Below are 19,720 nucleotides of genomic sequence, written 5' to 3' on the forward strand. Positions count from 1 at the left end.
TTACTTGATATTTGACACGCTAACTGTTACATTAGCTTGCTTGCATGCTAACATAAGCATGATACTTTTTTTTAGCAAAATTTGCTTGCGTTTCCCTCGGAGGCACATACCTTGGTACGTGACACCTGTTAACTGTTAGCATGCAAACTTTAGCATGCTAGCAAGCTAATATTAGCATGCTAACTTTTTTTTTTGCTGTTTTTAAATAAAAATGTTCCCTACTTCCACAGCCATACACCTTACAGCCCTGTTACTTGATATGAGACATGCTAACTTTTAGCATGCAATCGTTAGCGGGCATGCTAACATTAGCTTGCTTGCATGCTAACAAAAGCATGATATTATTTTTAGCTAAATTTGCTTGCGTTTACCCCAGAGTCAAATACCTTGGTACGTGACACCTGTTAACTGTTAGCATGCAAACGTTAGCATGCTAGCAAGCTAATATTAGCATGCTAACTTTTTTTGTGCTGTTTAAAAAAAAAAAGTTCCCTACTTCCACAGCCATACACCTAACAGCCCTGTTACTTGATATGAGACATGCTAACTGTTAGCATGCCATCGTTAGCTTGCTTGCATGCTAACATAAGCATGATATATTTTTAGCTACATTTGCTTGCGTTTACCCCAGAGTCAAATACCTTGGTACGTGACACTTGTGAACTGTTAGCATGCAGACTTTAGCATGCTAGCAAGCTAATATTAGCGTGCTAACTTTTTTGTTGTTGCTGTTTTAAAAAAAAAAGTTCCCTACTTCCACAGCCATACACCTTACAGCCCTGTTACTTGATATGAGAAATGCTAACTGTTAGCATGCCATCGTTAGCACACATGCTAAGTGTTACATTTTAATGTAAGCATGCTAATGTTGTAGGCTAGCGTTATAGCTAATTTTTCTTCCGACGATCCCCGGCCAGAGGTCCAGGATTGTGTAAGTCTGTTGTCAAACACCAGAAGGTTGTGCTCAGATCCTGATTGGTGCTCAGTGCGTTTTCAAGAGGGGCCTCTCAGTCATGAGGAGTGTTAGCACAAGGGCCGCTACTACACTATGACCCGCCTCTCAGCGACCACGCCCCCTCCCGCATTCATATTGGAAAGCACACAGTAGGCAGTAGTCGTTATATCACAGGTGTCAAACTCAAGGCCCGGGGGCCACATCATTTCAAGTTTTAAATTGGCCCATCATTTCAAAGTTCCCTGCCACATTATTTTATTGTAGACTGATACTTGATTTTAATATAGCACACCACTTCATTTTAAAGTGACCTGCCACATCAAATACTGTATGTGCTGTGCCTGCAGGCGGCAGTCTTTATATTGATTCCCAGGTACCTGAATTTGGTACTGTATCGATTAAAATATGAAAATTGCGTAGCCAGGAAGTAGTCTTTGCCTTTAAGTTAGAATGTGCTAGCGTTGTCTTTTGTTGATTTCCTACAAAGTGTGTATATTGTAGGTAAAGTATTTATTACACACCAGCTGTTTGATTGTAACGTTCATAATAGTTGTGGTTATTATCTACACATTTGGAGGTTTTAAACCGCCATGTAAAATTGCTAATGCTAACGAGTAACATGTGTATGGCAAATCCAATGTACAGTAAATTGTAACGTTCATAATAGTTGGGATTATTATCAACACATTTGGAGGTTTTAAACTGCCATGTAAAATTGCTAATGCTAACGAGTAGCATGTGTATGGCAAATCCAATGTACAGTGAACTGTAACGTTCATAATAGTTGTGGTTATTATCAACACATTTGGAGGTTTTAAACTGCCATGTAAAATTGCTAATGCTAACGCGTAGCATGTGTATGGCAAATCCAATGTACAGTGAACTGTAACATTCATAATAGTTGTGGTTATTATCAACACATTTGGAGGTTTTAAACCGCCATGTAAAATTGCTAATGCTAATTGGTGGCATGTGTACGGCAAATCCGATGTACAGTAAATTGCAACGTTCATAATAGTTGTGGTTATTATCAACACATTTGGAGGTTTTAAACCGCCATGTAAAATTGCTAATGCTAATGAGTAGCATGTGTATGGCAAATCTGATGTACAGTAAATTGCAATGTTCATAATAGTTGAAGTTATTATCAACACATTTGGAGGTTTTAAACTGCCATTTAAAATTGCTAATGCTAATGAGTAGCATGTGTATGGCAAATCCGATGTACAGTAAATTGCAACGTTCATAATAGTTGAAGTTATTATCAACACATTTGGAGGTTTTAAACCGCCATGTAAAATTGCTAATGCTAACGAGTAGGATGTGTATGGCAAATCCTATGTACAGTAAATTGCAACGTTCATAATAGTTGTGGTTATTATCAACACATTTGGAGGTTTTTAACCGCCATGTAAAATTGCTAATGCTAACGAGTAGCATGTGTATGGCAAATCCAATGTACAGTAAATTGTAACGTTCATAATAGTTGTGGTTATTATCAACACATTTGGAGATTTTAAACCGCCATGTAAAACTGTTCATGCTAATTAGTAGCGTATGTATGGCAAATCTGATATACAGTAAATTGTAACGTTCATAATAGTTGTAGTTATTATCAACACATTTGGAGGTTTTAAACTGCCATTTAAAACTGCTAATGCTAATTAGTAGCATGTGTATGGCAAATCCGATGTACAGTAAATTGCAACGTTCATAATAGTTGTAGTTATTATCAACACATTTGGAGGTTTTAAACCGCCATGTAAAACTGCTCATGCTAATTACTAGCATATGTATGGCAAATCTGATGTACAGTAAATTGTAACGTTCATAATAATTGTAGTTTTATCAACAAATTTGGAGGTTTTAAACTGCCATGTAAAATTGCTAATGCTAACGAGTAGCATGTGTATGGCAAATCCAATGTACAGTGAACTGTAACATTCATAATAGTTGTAGTTATTATCAACACATTTGGAGGTTTTAAACCGTCATTTAAAATTGCTAACGCTAATGAGTAGCATGTGTCAGTCTACCCGAGGGCAGCTGTGGCTACGAAAGTAGCTTACCACCACCAGGTGTGAATGAATGATGGTTTTTAACATGTAAAGCGACTTTGGGTACTTAGAAAAGCGCTATATAAATCCCAGGTATTATTATTATTATTATTAAACCGCCATGTAAAATTGCTAATGCTAATGATTAGCATGTGTATGGCAAATCCAATGTACAGTAAATTGTAACGTTCATAATAGTTGTGGTTATTATCAACACATTTGGAGAATTTAAACCGCCATGTAAAACTGCTCATGCTAATTAGTAGCGTATGTATGGCAAATCTGACATACAGTAAATTGTAACGTTCATAATAGTTGTAGTTATTATCAACACATTTGGAGGTTTTAAACTGCCATTTAAAATTGCTAATGCTAATTAGTAGCATGTGTATGGCAAATACAATGTACAGTAAATTGTAACATTCACAATAGTTGTGGTTATTATCAACACATTTGGAGGTTTTAAACCGCCATGTAAAATTGCTAATGCTAACGAGTAGCATGTGTATGGCAAATCCGATGTACAGTAAATTGCAACGTTCATAATAGTTGTAGTTATTATCAACACATTTGGAGGTTTTAAACCGCCATGTAAAACTGCTCATGCTAATTACTAGCATATGTATGGCAAATCCAATGTACAGTAAATTGTAACGTTCATAATAGTTGTGGTTATTATCAACACATTTGGAGGTTTTAAACCGCCATGTAAAATTGCTAATGCTAACGAGTAGCATGTGTATGGCAAATCCGATGTACAGTAAATTGCAACGTTCATAATAGTTGAAGTTATTATCAACACATTTGGAGGTTTTAAACCGCCATGTAAAATTGCTAATGCTAACGAGTAGCATGTGTATGGCAAATCCAATGTACAGTAAATTGTAACGTTCATAATAGTTGTAGTTATTATCAACACATTTGGAGGTTTTAAACCGCCATGTAAAATTGCTAATGCTAATGAGTAGCATGTGTATGGCAAATCCGATGTACAGTAAATTGCAACGTTCATAATAGTTGTGGTTATTATCAACACATTTGGAGGTTTTAAACCGCCATGTAAAATTGTTCATGCTAATTGGTAGCATGTGTATGGCAAATCCAATGTACATTAAATTAAATGACTTACAGTATATAAACACTTGGTCGACTTTTTTCAATGCTACACAATGGCAAAGACTAAATCCCTACACACCACCGCCATCTATGGTCTTGGAATTGCGACTGCATGCAAAGTCTACTACGTAATACTTGCAAATGAGACAGGGTCAGAAAGCAAGCTCTAACTATATTATTGTTTCGTGTGCTGCTCGCTAGTGCGTAATCCCTCCAAAAGGACAGACAACCCTCACAGAATGGCCTCCTTAGAGGGGATCATGCACAAAAGGGGAGATTATCCACTTTCCCGCTTCAGACCGTCTATTTGTGGCCACTTGTTTGAAAATAAAAACAACAAGTAAGAGCTCTCGTCTGAGCCTCTGATGTCTTCCAAAAGGCTCCTCCTCCTCCCAGCCCATTAGGGGGGAACACACTCAGCCGCTAACCAGGTCACGTTTGCAACAGCGGGTCAAGTTGTGCCACCTGAGGCGTGTTCTCACACCCTCGTCCTCACACCCTCGTCCTCACACCCTCGTCCTCACCAAAGTGCAGCCTTTTTCAAGGAGGTCTCAGTGTGGAAAGGCGACTATGGAGCATGACCCTCATCACTTTTATATCAATGTGCCAGCATTTATGGACACGGCATTAGGTAGAATAGGAGCTAATACAACAGCCGTTGATTTTTTTCAGCACTGAATTTTTTATAAATAAAAAATTCAGTGCTGAAAAAAATCTCGTGCGCAAGACAAACTATCTCGTTTATACATTTTTTTTTTTTTTTTTTTAGACATGTATCTCGTGCGCACGAGAAACTTTTTATAAAGTTAAAAAAAGAAAAAAATTTATAATTTTTTTATTTTATTTTTTTTAGACATGTATCTCGTGCGCACGAGATACTTTTTATAAAGTTATGAAAAAAAAAAAAATTTATAATTTTTTTTTTTTTAATTTTTTTTTAGACATGAGAAACTATCTCGTTTATACATTATACATTTTTATTTTTTATTTTGTTTTAGACATGTATCTCGTGCGCACGAGAAAGTTTCTCGTGTGCACGAGAATAATGTATAAACGAGATAGTTTCTCATGTCTAAAAAAAAATTTAAGGAACAAAAATTATTTAAAAATTTTTTTTTATAACTTTATAAAAAGTATGTCTTGCGCACGAGATACATGTCTAAAAAAAAATAAAAAAAATAAAAATTATACTTTTTTTTTTTTTTTATAACTTTATAAAATGTTTCTCGTGCGCACGAGATACATGTCTAAAAAAATTTTTTTTTTAAATGATAATGTATAAACGAGATAGTTCCTCTTGCGCACGAAATACATGTCTAAAATAAAATTTAAAAAATAAAAATTATAAAAAAAAATTTTTTTTTATAACTTTATAAAAAGTTTCTCGTGTGCACGAGATACATGTCTAAAAAACAATTTAAAAAATAAAAATTATTAAAAAAAATTTTTTTTTATAACTTTATAAAAAGTTTCTCGTGTGCACGAGATACATGTCTAAAAAACAATTAAAAAAATAAAAATTATTAAAAAAAAATTTTTTTTATAACTTTATAAAAAGTTTCTCTTGCGCACGAAATACATGTCTAAAAAAAAATTTAAAAAATAAAAATTATTTAAAAAAAAATTTTTTTATAACTTTATGAAAAGTTTCTTGTGTGCACGAGATACATGTCTAAAAAACAATTAAAATAAAAATTATTAAAAACGGTTTTTTTTTATAACTTTATAAAAAGTTTCTCGTGCGCACGAGATACATGTCTAAAAAAAAATTTAAAACAATTATAATGTATAAACGAGATAGTTTCTCTTGCGCACGAAATACATGTCTAAAAATTTTTTTTTTAAAAAAGTAAAAAAAAAATATTTTTTTTATAACTTAGAGATACATGTCTAAAAAAAAATAAAAAAATAAAAATTATACATTTTTTTTTATAACTTTATAAAAAGTTTCTCGTGCGCACGAGATACATGTCTAAAAATTAAAAAAAAATTATAATGTATAAACGAGATAGTTTCTCTTGCGCACAAAATACATGTCTAAAAAAAATGTAAAAAAATTTTTTTTTTTTTTTAAATATTTTTTTTATAACTTTATAAAAAGTTTCTCGTGCGCACGAGATACATGTCTAAAAAAAATTTTTCAAAAAATATATATATTTTAATTATTTTTTTTATAACTTTATGAAAAGTATCTCGTGCGCATGAGATACATGTCTAAAAATCAATTTAAAAAATAAAAATTATAAACAAATTTTTTATAACTTTATAAAAAGTATCTCGTGTGCATGGGATACATGTCTAAAAATCAATTTAAAAAATAAAAATTATACATTTTTTTTTTATAACTTTATAAAAAGTTTCTCGTGCGCACGAGATACATGTCTAAAAAAAAAATAAAAAAAATTATAATGTATAAACGAGATAGTTTCTCTTACGCACGAAATACATGTCTAAAAAAAATTTTAAAAAAAAATAAAATTTTAAATTCTTTTTTTTATAACTTTATAAAAAGTTTCTCGTGCGCACGAGATACATGTCTAAAAAAAATTTTTAAAAATAAAAATTATTAAACATTTTTTTTTTACAACTTTATAAAAAGTTTCTCGTGCGCACGAGATACATGTCTAAAAAAAATTTTTTTAAAATAAAAAAAATTTTAATTATTTTTTTTATAACTTTATGAAAAGTATCTCGTGCGCATGAGATACATGTCTAAAAAAAAAATTTAAAAATAAAAATTATACATTTTTTTTTAGAACTTTATAAAGTTTCTCGTGCGCACGAGATAAATGTCTAAAAAAAAAAAATAATAAATTATAATGTATAAACGAGATAGTTTCCCTTGCGCACGAAATACATGTCTAAAAAAAATTTTTAAAAAAAAAATATATTTTAGATTATTCTTTTTATAACTTTATAAAAAGTTTCTCGTGCGCACGAGATACATGACTAAAAATAATTTAAAAAATAAAAATTATTTAATTTTTTTTTTTTACAACTTTATAAAAAGTTTCTCGTGCGCACGAGATACATGTCTAAAAAAAATTTAAAAAAAAAAAAAAAAAATTAATTATTTTTTTTATAACTTTATGAAAAGTATCTCGTGCGCATGAGATACATGTCTAAAAAAAAAATTAAAAAATAAAAATTATACTTTTTTTTTTTTATAACTTTATAAAAACTTTCTCGTGCGCACGAGATACATGTCTAAAAAAATTTTTTAAAAAAGTATAATGTATAAACGAGATAGTTTCTCTTGCGCACGAAATACATGTCTAAAAAAAATTTTTTTTTTTTAAATTTTTTTTTAAATTATTTTTTGTATTACTTTATAAAAAGTTTCTCGTGCGCACGAGATACATGTCTAAAAAAAAATTAAAAAAATAAAAATTATTAAAAAATTTTTTTTTTACAACTTTATAAAAAGTTTCTCGTGCGCACGAGATACATGTCTAAAAAAAAAAAAAAAAAAAAATTATAAAAAAAATAAATTCCCCCATGTCCCTTTAGGTGCTCCGTATATATACATACATGCATATCAAAAATGTGTCAAATATCAGATATTAATAACTAATTGTATGTAATGATTTGACTTACTATTTTTTAAAATGATTTTATTTGTCGTTTTGCCTTCTTGTAATTTTCTGTCAATCACTTTATGTACAAATTGTGCTCTATAAATAAACTTGCCTTGCCTAATCATATTGGTTTTTTTTTGTTATCATTAGCATCATCTCCCTCTATCAGTCCAATTGACTTCCAATGTACTGTTTAAAAACAAAAAGTACATTTTCCTTTTTCCTTATTGGCCTGCCAAAAAAGAGGCGGGGGCCCACAGGGAAGGGAATAAAAAAAGGAAAAAAAGAAAAACAAACAGAAACAATGGCTCTGACCTTGCCCGGGTGTCGCCATGGCGACGGGGCCTGCCCATAAAGCATCCCCCCACTGTGTGTTGCCGTCAGGCCTGGAGACGAGCTCTGCAGGCACCTACCCTCCGCACGTAAACATACGGGAAAACGTGAGCAAAGTCCTGGAAAGTAAATACACCGAGCACTAAAATGTGAGGCATGGCTTCACCTCCACCTCCACCTTCCCCCCACACCCCCGCCTCTTATTGATGAACCCTGTCTCGCTACGCGCGCAACAGGTGGTCTCGTAGTAGAGGGGGAGAGCAGGTGGCCGGGAAGCTTAACCTGAGACACAAAAGCGTCCGATCAGCTCATCTCCTCCCAAGTCTTGTGCCAGGACAGCAAGAACTGCTGCTGACTGGACCTCCCCTCTAATCCCCGTCTGAGTACTAGACCTGCACACCATATGCTCTTTGGAGCGCGCTTTGTGCAGAAACCCTAAATGCTGAAAGAGACATCTTGGACCAGAAATACAAAAAAACTAATCAGTCTGGAGCCACAAAAAATTAAACGCCTTATATAAGTGTTATAATGAAGGCAACACATGATGTAAGTGTCTATATTAGCTCTAATACTATCAAAATGACTTTAAAAGTCTTATATAAGTGTTACAATGAAGGCAACACATGATGTAAGTGTCTATATTAGCTCTATTACTATCAAAATGACTTTAAAAGTCTTATATAAGTGTTATAATGAAGGCAACACATGATGTAAGTGTCTATATTAGCCTACTATCAAAATGACTTTAAAAGTCTTATATAAGTGTTATAATGAAGGCAACACATGATGTAAGTGTCTATATTAGCCTACTATCAAAATGACTTTAAAAGTCTTATATAAGTGTTTTAATGAAGGCAACACATGATGTAAGTGTCTATATTAGGTATATTAGCCTACTATCAAAATGACTTTAAAAGTCTTATATAATTGTTATAATGAAGGCAACACATGATGAAAGTGTCTATATTAGCTATATTAGCCTACTATCAAAATGACTTTAAAAGTCTTATATACGTGTTATAATGAAGGCAACACATGATGTAAGTGTCTATATTAGCCTACTATCAAAATGACTTTAAAAGTCTTATATAAGTGTTATAATGAAGGCAACACATGATGCAAGTGTCTATATTAGCTATATTAGCCTACTATCAAAATTACTTTTTAAAGTCTTATACAAGTGTTATAATGAAGACAACACATGATGTAAGTGTCTATATTAGCCTACTATCAAAATGACTTTAAAAGTCTTATAAAAGTGTTATAATGAAGGCAACACATGGTGTAAGTGTCTATATTAGCCTACTATCAAAATGACTTTAAAAGTCGTATATAAGTGTTATAATGAAGGCAACACATGATGTAAGTGTCTATATTAGCCTACTATCAAAATGACTTTAAAAGTCGTATATAAGTGTTATAATGAAGGCAACACATGATGTAAGTGTCTATATTAGCCTACTATCAAAATGACTTTAAAAGTCTTATATAAGTGTTATAATGAAGGCAACACATGATGTAAGTGTCTATATTAGCCTACTATCAAAATGACTTTAAAAGTCTTATATAAGTGTTTTAATGAAGGCAACACATGGTGTAAGTGTCTATATTAGCTCTAATACTATCAAAATGACTTTAAAAGTCGTATATAAGTGTTATAATGAAGGCAACACATGATGTAAGTGTCTATATTAGCCTACTATCAAAATGACTTTAAAAGTCGTATATAAGTGTTATAATGAAGGCAACACATGATGTAAGTGTCTATATTAGCCTACTATCAAAATGACTTTAAAAGTCTTATATAAGTGTTATAATGAAGGCAACACATGATGTAAGTGTCTATATTAGCCTACTATCAAAATGACTTTAAAAGTCTTATATAAGTGTTTTAATGAAGGCAACACATGATGTAAGTGTCTATATTAGGTATATTAGCCTACTATCAAAATGACTTTAAAAGTCTTATATAATTGTTATAATGAAGGCAACACATGATGAAAGTGTCTATATTAGCTATATTAGCCTACTATCAAAATGACTTTAAAAGTCTTATATACGTGTTATAATGAAGGCAACACATGATGTAAGTGTCTATATTAGCCTACTATCAAAATGACTTTAAAAGTCTTATATAAGTGTTATAATGAAGGCAACACATGATGCAAGTGTCTATATTAGCTATATTAGCCTACTATCAAAATTACTTTTTAAAGTCTTATACAAGTGTTATAATGAAGACAACACATGATGTAAGTGTCTATATTAGCCTACTATCAAAATGACTTTAAAAGTCTTATAAAAGTGTTATAATGAAGGCAACACATGGTGTAAGTGTCTATATTAGCCTACTATCAAAATGACTTTAAAAGTCGTATATAAGTGTTATAATGAAGGCAACACATGATGTAAGTGTCTATATTAGCCTACTATCAAAATGACTTTAAAAGTCGTATATAAGTGTTATAATGAAGGCAACACATGATGTAAGTGTCTATATTAGCCTACTATCAAAATGACTTTAAAAGTCTTATATACGTGTTATAATGAAGGCAACACATGATGCAAGTGTCTATATTAGCCTACTATCAAAATGACTTTAAAAGTCTTATATAAGTGTTATAATGAAGGCAACACATGATGTAAGTGTCTATATTAGCCTACTATCAAAATGACTTTAAAAGTCTTATAAAAGTGTTATAATGAAGGCAACACATGATGTAAGTGTCTATATTAGCCTACTATCAAAATGACTTTAAAAGTCTTATAAAAGTGTTATAATGAAGGCAACACATGATGTAAGTGTCTATATTAGCCTACTATCAAAATGACTTTAAAAGTCTTATAAAAGTGTTATAATGAAGGCAACACATGATGTAAGTGTCTATATTAGCCTACTATCAAAATGACTTTAAAAGTCTTATATACGTGTTATAATGAAGGCAACACATGATGTAAGTGTCTATATTAGCTCTATTACTATCAAAATGACTTTAAAAGTCTTATATAAGTGTTATAATGAAGGCAACACATGATGTAAGTGTCTATATTAGCTCTATTACTATCAAAATGACTTTAAAAGTCGTATATAAGTGTTATAATGAAGGCAACACATGATGTAAGTGTCTATATTAGCCTACTATCAAAATGACTTTAAAAGTCTTATATAAATGTTACAATGAAGGCAACACATGATGTAAGTGTCTATGTTAGCCTACTATCAAAATGACTTTAAAAGTCTTATATAAGTGTTATAATGAAGGCAACACATGATGTAAGTGTCTATATTAGCCTACTATCAAAATGACTTTAAAAGTCTTATAAAAGTGTCATAATGAAGGCAACACATGATGTAAGTGTCTATATTAGCTCTATTACTATCAAAATGACTTTTAAAGTCTTATATAAGTGTTATAATGAAGGCAACACATGATGTAAGTGTCTATATTAGCCTACTATCAAAATGACTTTAAAAGTCTTATAAAAGTGTCATAATGAAGGCAACACATGATGTAAGTGTCTATATTAGCTCTATTACTATCAAAATGACTTTTAAAGTCTTATATAAGTGTTATAATGAAGACAACACATGATGTAAGTGTCTATATTAGCCTACTATCAAAATGACTTTAAAAGTCTTATAAAAGTGTCATAATGAAGGCAACACATGATGTAAGTGTCTATATTAGCTCTATTACTATCAAAATGACTTTTAAAGTCTTATATAAGTGTTATAATGAAGGCAACACATGATGTAAGTGTCTATATTAGCTCTATTACTATCAAAATGACTTTAAAAGTCGTATATAAGTGTTATAATGAAGGCAACACATGATGTAAGTGTCTATATTAGCCTACTATCAAAATGACTTTAAAAGTCTTATATAAATGTTACAATGAAGGCAACACATGATGTAAGTGTCTATGTTAGCCTACTATCAAAATGACTTTAAAAGTCTTATATAAGTGTTATAATGAAGGCAACACATGATGTAAGTGTCTATATTAGCCTACTATCAAAATGACTTTAAAAGTCTTATAAAAGTGTCATAATGAAGGCAACACATGATGTAAGTGTCTATATTAGCTCTATTACTATCAAAATGACTTTTAAAGTCTTATATAAGTGTTATAATGAAGGCAACACATGATGTAAGTGTCTATATTAGCCTACTATCAAAATGACTTTAAAAGTCTTATAAAAGTGTCATAATGAAGGCAACACATGATGTAAGTGTCTATATTAGCTCTATTACTATCAAAATGACTTTTAAAGTCTTATATAAGTGTTATAATGAAGACAACACATGATGTAAGTGTCTATGTTAGCCTACTATCAAAATGACAGCTTGATTCCCCTTAGGGACGATGGACGGCTGACTCGCGCTTACACAGCAGCAGCCGGCCTCCCACTCACCTCCCCTCTGTTGCAAGTTTTGTTGGTTCTATATAACATCTTTATGTGTGCTATGGCTATGAGTTTGTTTCCTCGGCCTGGGTCTGGACCCCCTGCCCCGGAGTCCAGCCTTTGACTGAATATTTTTTTTTACCGGAAACTGGCTCCGGTTCTGTCTCCTTGTAATGTTTGTCTGATCTTGAATGGGATTACTTTCCCCTCGGGGGTTAATAAAGTACTTCTGATTCTGATTCTGATTCTGATTAACCAGGCCCGTTTTATTCAGTTCTGTCATGGCTGTGTTGTTGTTGCTGTGACTCCGCCCACTCTCTATCCTCTCCATTCATGGCGCCGTAAGTCCTTCTCCAGACAGATCCTTAGAATCCAGCCCCCGCGTCACCGACACGACGCACTGACCGTGAACCCTAGGTAACCCTAGGTAACCTTAGGTAACCCGGCGTAACGAAGGGTTCTGCGTAGGACCAAAGAGCTGAAATGAAGACAAGGAGCGAGCGTCCACGTGGGAACGCTCGAGTCCCTCACCATGCGCCGACCTTGTCCTTTAATTGAATTACTCCCCTAAATGCGGACAAAGAAAACACGCCTGATCGCGAGGAAAAGACGGGCAAGACTATCTCTCGGGTGAAGCCCTCCGAGTGGAAGACGATGAAAAGTGAGTCAGCGGGTGGAGGTGATGCCGCTGAGTCACGACGCTCATTACCGCCAGCGCTGCCGTCATTATGGCGCCACTCGCAGCTGGCGGGCCGCTAAACGTCGCCCGTGGGGAACACTTTGACATAACAACGTGGTCACTCCAGCTGCGCCTCCAAGGGGGTGTGGCCACTGACCCTTACCAGTTGTGGCTCGTCTGCAAAATAGCTGCATCACGTTCACCTGCGCTTGTTACACAGAACCCAGTGACTCAGGCTCAGCACCTGCCTCGTTCATACCATTAGATGTGTGACGTACCAAAACACCCGTCCAACAGCAACAACCACCCACCTCTATCACGAGTATCCAACCATCTGTACTACCAGGTAATTGCCTGGTCGACTTCCGTATTGGTGCTTTTCATACAAAACAGCCATGGTAAGAAGTACTTGACTACAGCAAGAATGTAGAGGTAGGTAATATATGGTCAAATGAGACATGGAGGAGGTAATAGGAGGTAAGAGAAAGTATGATGTAGGTAAGAGAAGGTAAGATGAAGTAAGACGTAGGTAACACAAGGTACAAAGTATACTTAAAATAAGGGGTGGGAGGTAAGAGATGTTAAGAAGTACTTGACTACAGTAGGAATGTAGAGGTAGGTAATATAAGGTATCATGAGACACGGAGGAGGTAATAGGAGGTAAGAGAAAGTATGATGTAGATAAGAGAAGGTAAGAAGTTGGTGACAGAAGGTAAGATGAAGTAAAAAGTAGGTAACAAAAGGTACAAGGTAGGTTAGAGAAGGTAAGATGTAGATAATCAAAGTTAAGGGAAGGTAAGATGTAGGTAAGAGAAGGTAATATGTAGGTAAGAGAAGGTAAGATGTAGGTAAGAGAAGGTAATAAGTTGGTAACAGAGGGTAAGATTAAGTAAAAAGTAGGTAACACAATGAACAAAGTAGGTAAGAGAAGGAAAGAAGTAACAGAAGTTTAGATGAATTAAGAAGTAGGTAAGAGAAGGTAATACGTAGATAATCAAAGTTAAGAGAAGGTAAGAAGTAAAAGAAGGTAAGATGAAGAAAGAATAGGTAACAAAAGGTACAAAGTAGGTAAGAGAGGGTAAATAAGTAACAGAAGGTAAGATGAAGTAAGAAGTCGGTAAGGCAAGGTACAAAGTAGGTAAGAGAAGGTATGGTGTAGGTAAGAAAAGGTAAGAAGTTGATATAAGAAGGTAAGATTAAGTAAAAAGTAGGTAACACAAGGGACAAAGAAAAGAGGAGGTACGATGTAGATAATTAAAGTTAAAAGAAGGTAAGATGTAGGTAAGACAAGGAAAGAAGTCGGTAACAGAAGGTAAGATTATGTAAAAAGTTGGTAACACAAGGAACAAAGTAGGTAAGAGAAAGTAAGAAGTAACAGAAGGTAAGATGAAGTAAGAAGTAGGTAACAAAGGGTACAAAGTAGGTAAGAGAAGGTAAAATGTAGATAATCAAAGTTAAGAGAAGGTAAGATGTAGGTGAGAGAAGGTAAACAGTTGGTAACAGAATGTAAGATTAAGTAAAAAGTAGGTAACACAAGGAACAAAGTAGGCAAGACACGGTAAGAAATAGGTAATAAAAGGTAAGAGAGGAAATAATAGAAGGTAAGGGAAAGTAAACTGTAGGTAACAGAAGATAGGATATATTAAAAAGTAGGAAACATAAGGTAAGTAGTATGTAAGAGAAGGTCAACAGGTAATAGGAGGTAACTGAAGGTAAAAAGTAGGTTAAGTGAGAGAAAGAAAGTGGTGGGTAAGAAATATGTAAATGAAGGTAAGAGAAGGTAAAACATAGGTAACAGAAGGTAAAAGAAGGTAAGAAGTATGTAACCAAAATTATGGAAAGTAAGAAGTAGGAAAGAGACGGTAACAGAAAAAAAGAAGTAAAAAGTAGGTAAATTAAACTAAGAGACGGTAACAAGATACTAGAAAGAGAAAGAAAGTAGTAAGTAAAAAGTAGGTCATTGAATATAACAAAAAGCAAGAAGCAGATAAGGAGAAGGTAAGATAAGGTAATAAGTAGGTAGAGAAGGTAAAAAGGAGCTAACGTTCACAAAACTTTGTGTCACTTTCACACACAAAAAGGACAAAGGGTATAAAAGAGGATTTTGATGTTAGGATGCATTAATGTTCAAGTAGTGAAAAATACCAAAACAAGTCATTTGTGAACACTGCAGTGCACAAGTTATGATAAATGATGAATGGTAAATACTTGTATAGCTTTTCTACCTTCAAGGTACTCAAAGCGCTTTGACACTATTTCCACATTCACACATTCACACACACATTCACACACTGATGGCGGGAGCTGCCATGCAAGGCGCTAACCAGCAGCCATCAGGAGCAAGGCTGAAGTGTCTTGCCCAAGGACACAACGTCTCACACCTTATTCACCAACTACCACCACTAAGGTTCTCACACCTTGTTCACCAACTACCACCATTAAAGTTCTCACACCTTGTTCACCAACCACCACCATTAAGTAGCATGATAGTAGCGCAATAGGCCAAAGTATTCATTAAAAACAAGGCAGAGCTTTTCTTTCGCGAGTATATTTCATATTGTTGGCCACTAACATTACACACAGTTTGAACGGTAACACCGTGTTTGAATGTAGGAAAAGTAAGTGATTATTTGGCTTACCACTAGATGGAGCAATGTACAGATCACATTATGGTGCTGTGTACATACCAGGCCACTAGATGGCAATGTGCTGCATGCTGGGAACTGCTAGTGTCTCTACGGTCACATGATATTGGTAGTTCACTCTATCTTCTAAAAAAAATAAAAACGGTGAGTCATCGTGGTGGGTTTTTGTTTTTTTTTCAGTTCCAGAACCAAAAAGTGACATTCGAGGTGCAAGCCGACACCGTGCACACCCGACACCTCATGACCCCCGTGCTCCGGGGTCACAAATAATACCACGGACGCTCTCACCTGGTCGTCCAGCCGGTGGGCCACGATGGTCGCCGCCTCTTCCTGCTCGCCATCGCTGAGGGGGCGGATCCTCAGGGCGACCTGGCGGGTATGCACACCTTTCACGTCAGCGCTGACATTATTATATAGTACCTAATCAAGTGTGCTACCAGTCGGGGTCAAAAGTTGACATACCCTTGTAAAGAACATGATGTCATGGCTGTCTGGAGTTTGGTTCTTTTATGAATTTATTAAGGGTCTACTGAAAATGTGAGCACATCTGCTGGGTCAAAGGTAATATTTTGTTCCACCTTAGCACGTTTCTCTGCAATAAGGCGCTTTTTGGTAGCCATCCACAAGCTCCTGGTGGAATTTTTGACCACTCCTCTTGACAAAATTGGTGAGTTCAGCTAAATTTGTCGGTTTTCTGACATTGACTTGTTTCTTCAGCATTGTCCACACGTTTAAGTCAGGACTTTTAGGGAAGGCCGTACTAAGACCTTCATTCTAGCCTGATTTCTTTACCACTTTTGATGTGTGTTGGGGGTCATTGTCCTGTTGGAACACCCGACTGCGCCCAAGACCCGACCTCCGAGCTGATGATTTTAGCTTGTCCTGAAGAATTTGGAGGTAATCCTCCTTTTTTCATTGTCCCATTTACTCTCTGTAAAGCACCAGTTCCGTTGGCGGCGAAACAGTCCCAGCACATAATACTACCACCACCATTCTTGACGGTAGGAATGGTGTTCCTGGGATTTAAAGGTCTCAAACAAAAACAATTTTTTACTCTTTACATTAAAAAAAAAAAGTAAAATATAAAAAATTCATAGGCAAATTCATGAATTATTTACTGTTACAAGCGGCCCTCTAATGGCAGGTAAACTGCGGTATTGTATGTAATATGATGGAAATATATATATATATATACATATATATTTTTTACAGTAAGTTTTTTTTTCTGTTAAAATATGTTGCAAAAAATAATTAAAATAATTAAAAAAAAACACCAAATATTTTACTGTAATTTTTTTTTCTGTAAAAATATGTTGTAAAAAATAATAAATAAATTTAAAAAAACACCAAATATTTTACAGTAATTTTTTTCCTGTAAAAATATGTTGTAAAAAATAATAATAAAAAAAAACAACCACCAAATATTTTACAGTAAAAAAAAATTCTGTAAAAAAAACACATTTTTTTTAGTCTTCACGTTAAAAAAAAGAGTAAAATATTTAAATTCATAGGCAAATTCATGAATTATTTAATGTTACTAGCGGCCCTCTAATGGCAGGTAAACTGCGGTATTGTATGTAATATGATGAAAAAAAAATAAAAATATATATATATATATTTTACAGTAAGTTTTTTTTTCTGTTAAAATGTGTTGCAAAAAATTATTAAAATAATTTAAAAAACACCAAATATTTTACTGTAATTTTTTTTCTGTAAAAATATGTTGTAAAAAATAATAAATAAATTAAAAAAAAACACCAAATATTTTACAGTAATTTTTTTTCTGTAAAAATATGTTGTAAAAAATAATAATAAAAAAACCCCCACCAAATATTTTACAGTAAGTTTTTTTTCTGTAAAAAAAACACATTTTTTTTAGTCTTCACGTTAAAAAAAAAAAGTAAAATATTTAAATTCATAGGCAAATTCATGAATTATTACTGTTACTAGCGGCCCTCTAATGGCAGGTAAACTGTGGAACTGTATGTAATATGATGACAAAAACATATGTATATATATATTTTACAGTAAGTTTTTTTTTCTGTTAAAATGTGTTGCAAAAAATAATTAAAATAATTTAAAAAACACCAAATATTTTACTGTAATTTTTTTTTCTGTAAAAATATGTTGTAAAAAATTATAAATAAATTTAAAAAAACACCAAATATTTTACAGTAATTTTTTTTCCTGTAAAAATATGTTGTAAAAAATAATAATAAAAAAAAAACCCCCACCAAATATTTTACAGTAATTTTTTTTTCTGTAAAAAAAACACATTTTTTTTAGTCTTCACGTTAAAAAAAAGAGTAAAATATTTAAATTCATAGGCAAATTCATGAATTATTTAATGTTACTAGCGGCCCTCTAATGGCAGGTAAACTGCGGTATTGTATGTAATATGATGAAAAAAAAAAAAATATATATATATATTTTACAGTAAGTTTTTTTTTCTGTTAAAATGTGTTGCAAAAAATAATTTAAATAATTTAAAAAACACCAAATATTTTACTGTAATTTTTTTTTCTGTAAAAATGTTGTAAAAAATAATAAATAAATTTAAAAAAAACACCAAATATTTTACAGTAATTTTTTTTTCTGTAAAAATATGTTGTAAAAAATAATTAAAAAAACAAACAAACACCAAATATTTTACAGTAAGTTTTTTTTCTGTAAAAAAAACACATTTTTTTTAGTCTTCACGTTAAAAAAAAAAGAGTAAAATATTTAAATTCATAGGCAAATTCATGAATTATTTACTGTTACTAGCGGCCCTCTAATGGCAGGTAAACTGTGGTACTGTATGTAATATGATGACAAAAAATTATATATATATATATATATTTTACAGTAAGGTTTTTTTTTCTGTTAAAATATGTTGCAAAAAATAATTTAAAAAAATTAAAAAAACACAAAATATTTTACTGTAATTTTTTTTTCTGTAAAAATATGTTGTAAAAAATAATAAATTAATTTAAAAAAAACACCAAATATTTTACAGTAAGTTTTTTTTCTGTAAAAATATGTTGTAAAAAAAATATTACAAAAAAAAACAAAACACCAAATATTTTACAGTAAATTTTTTTCTGTAAAAAAAAAAAAAATGTTTGGTGGTCTCACCTTTTCTCCTCCAAACATATTGCAGAACAGGTTGTCAGCTAATACTCTATTATTGTTCAAATCAGTAAACGGTAGTAAAACTCCTGCTTTTCTCATGGCCCAAATATACATAATCATAATACCAGGGTGTCCAGTGAGGGGCATTTTGTACTCCCTTGTCCCAGGAAGAATGCTTTGCCTCGAATCTGCCTCGAATTCTCACCGGCATTGAAAGTAAACAGGTTTTTGAAAGGAAAGTCGTATTTTATCTGAGTCTGTAAATTAGTTTGCTTGTTGATGATTTTTGTTTGGTTTTGTATTGTGTAGTTATATTTATATGGTCATTAATATTCTGTGACTGTAAATTGTTTGCTTTTTTTCTTATTGATGCTTTTATTTGTTTCTGTATTTGTGTAGTTATAATTATATGCTTTTACTTGTAATCGTATTGAGTTTGTGGACCCCGGGAAGACTAGTGGGTAGTTGTGGCAACCAGCTAATGGGGATCCTTAATATAAATAAAAATAAAACAAAATTTGTGGCCAAACAGCTCAATTTTTGTTTCATCTGACATCACATGGACAAAGATAAGACCTTCTGGAGGAAAGTTCTGTGGTCAGGTGGAACAAAAATTGAGCTGTTTGGCCACAATACCCAGCAATATGTTTGGAGGAGAAAAAGTGAGACCTTTAATCCCAGGAACACCAGGTCTACCGTCAAGCATGGTGGTGGTAGTATTCTGTTCTGGGCCTGTTTTGCCTTTACAGAGAGTAAATGGGACAATGAAAAAGGAGGATTACCTCCAAATTCTTCAGGACAAGCTAAAATCATCAGCCCGGAGGTTGGGTCTTGG

At 32.8% G+C, this 19,720-nt stretch overlaps 1 protein-coding gene across 1 annotated transcript in view; it reads right to left on the reverse strand.

The window, feature by feature from the left end:
• The window catches only part of kif19 (kinesin family member 19), a 59,787-nt gene that overhangs the window by 38,468 nt on the left and 1,599 nt on the right, over positions 1-19,720 (reverse strand). The window contains exon 2 of the mRNA XM_062055206.1: positions 16,060-16,140. Within this exon, the coding sequence (XP_061911190.1) occupies positions 16,060-16,140 (81 nt within the window). The remainder of the gene's footprint in view (positions 1-16,059; positions 16,141-19,720) is intronic.

The sequence above is a fragment of the Entelurus aequoreus genome, linkage group LG08, assembly GCF_033978785.1.
Source record: "Entelurus aequoreus isolate RoL-2023_Sb linkage group LG08, RoL_Eaeq_v1.1, whole genome shotgun sequence".
Lineage (NCBI taxonomy): Eukaryota > Metazoa > Chordata > Actinopteri > Syngnathiformes > Syngnathidae > Entelurus > Entelurus aequoreus.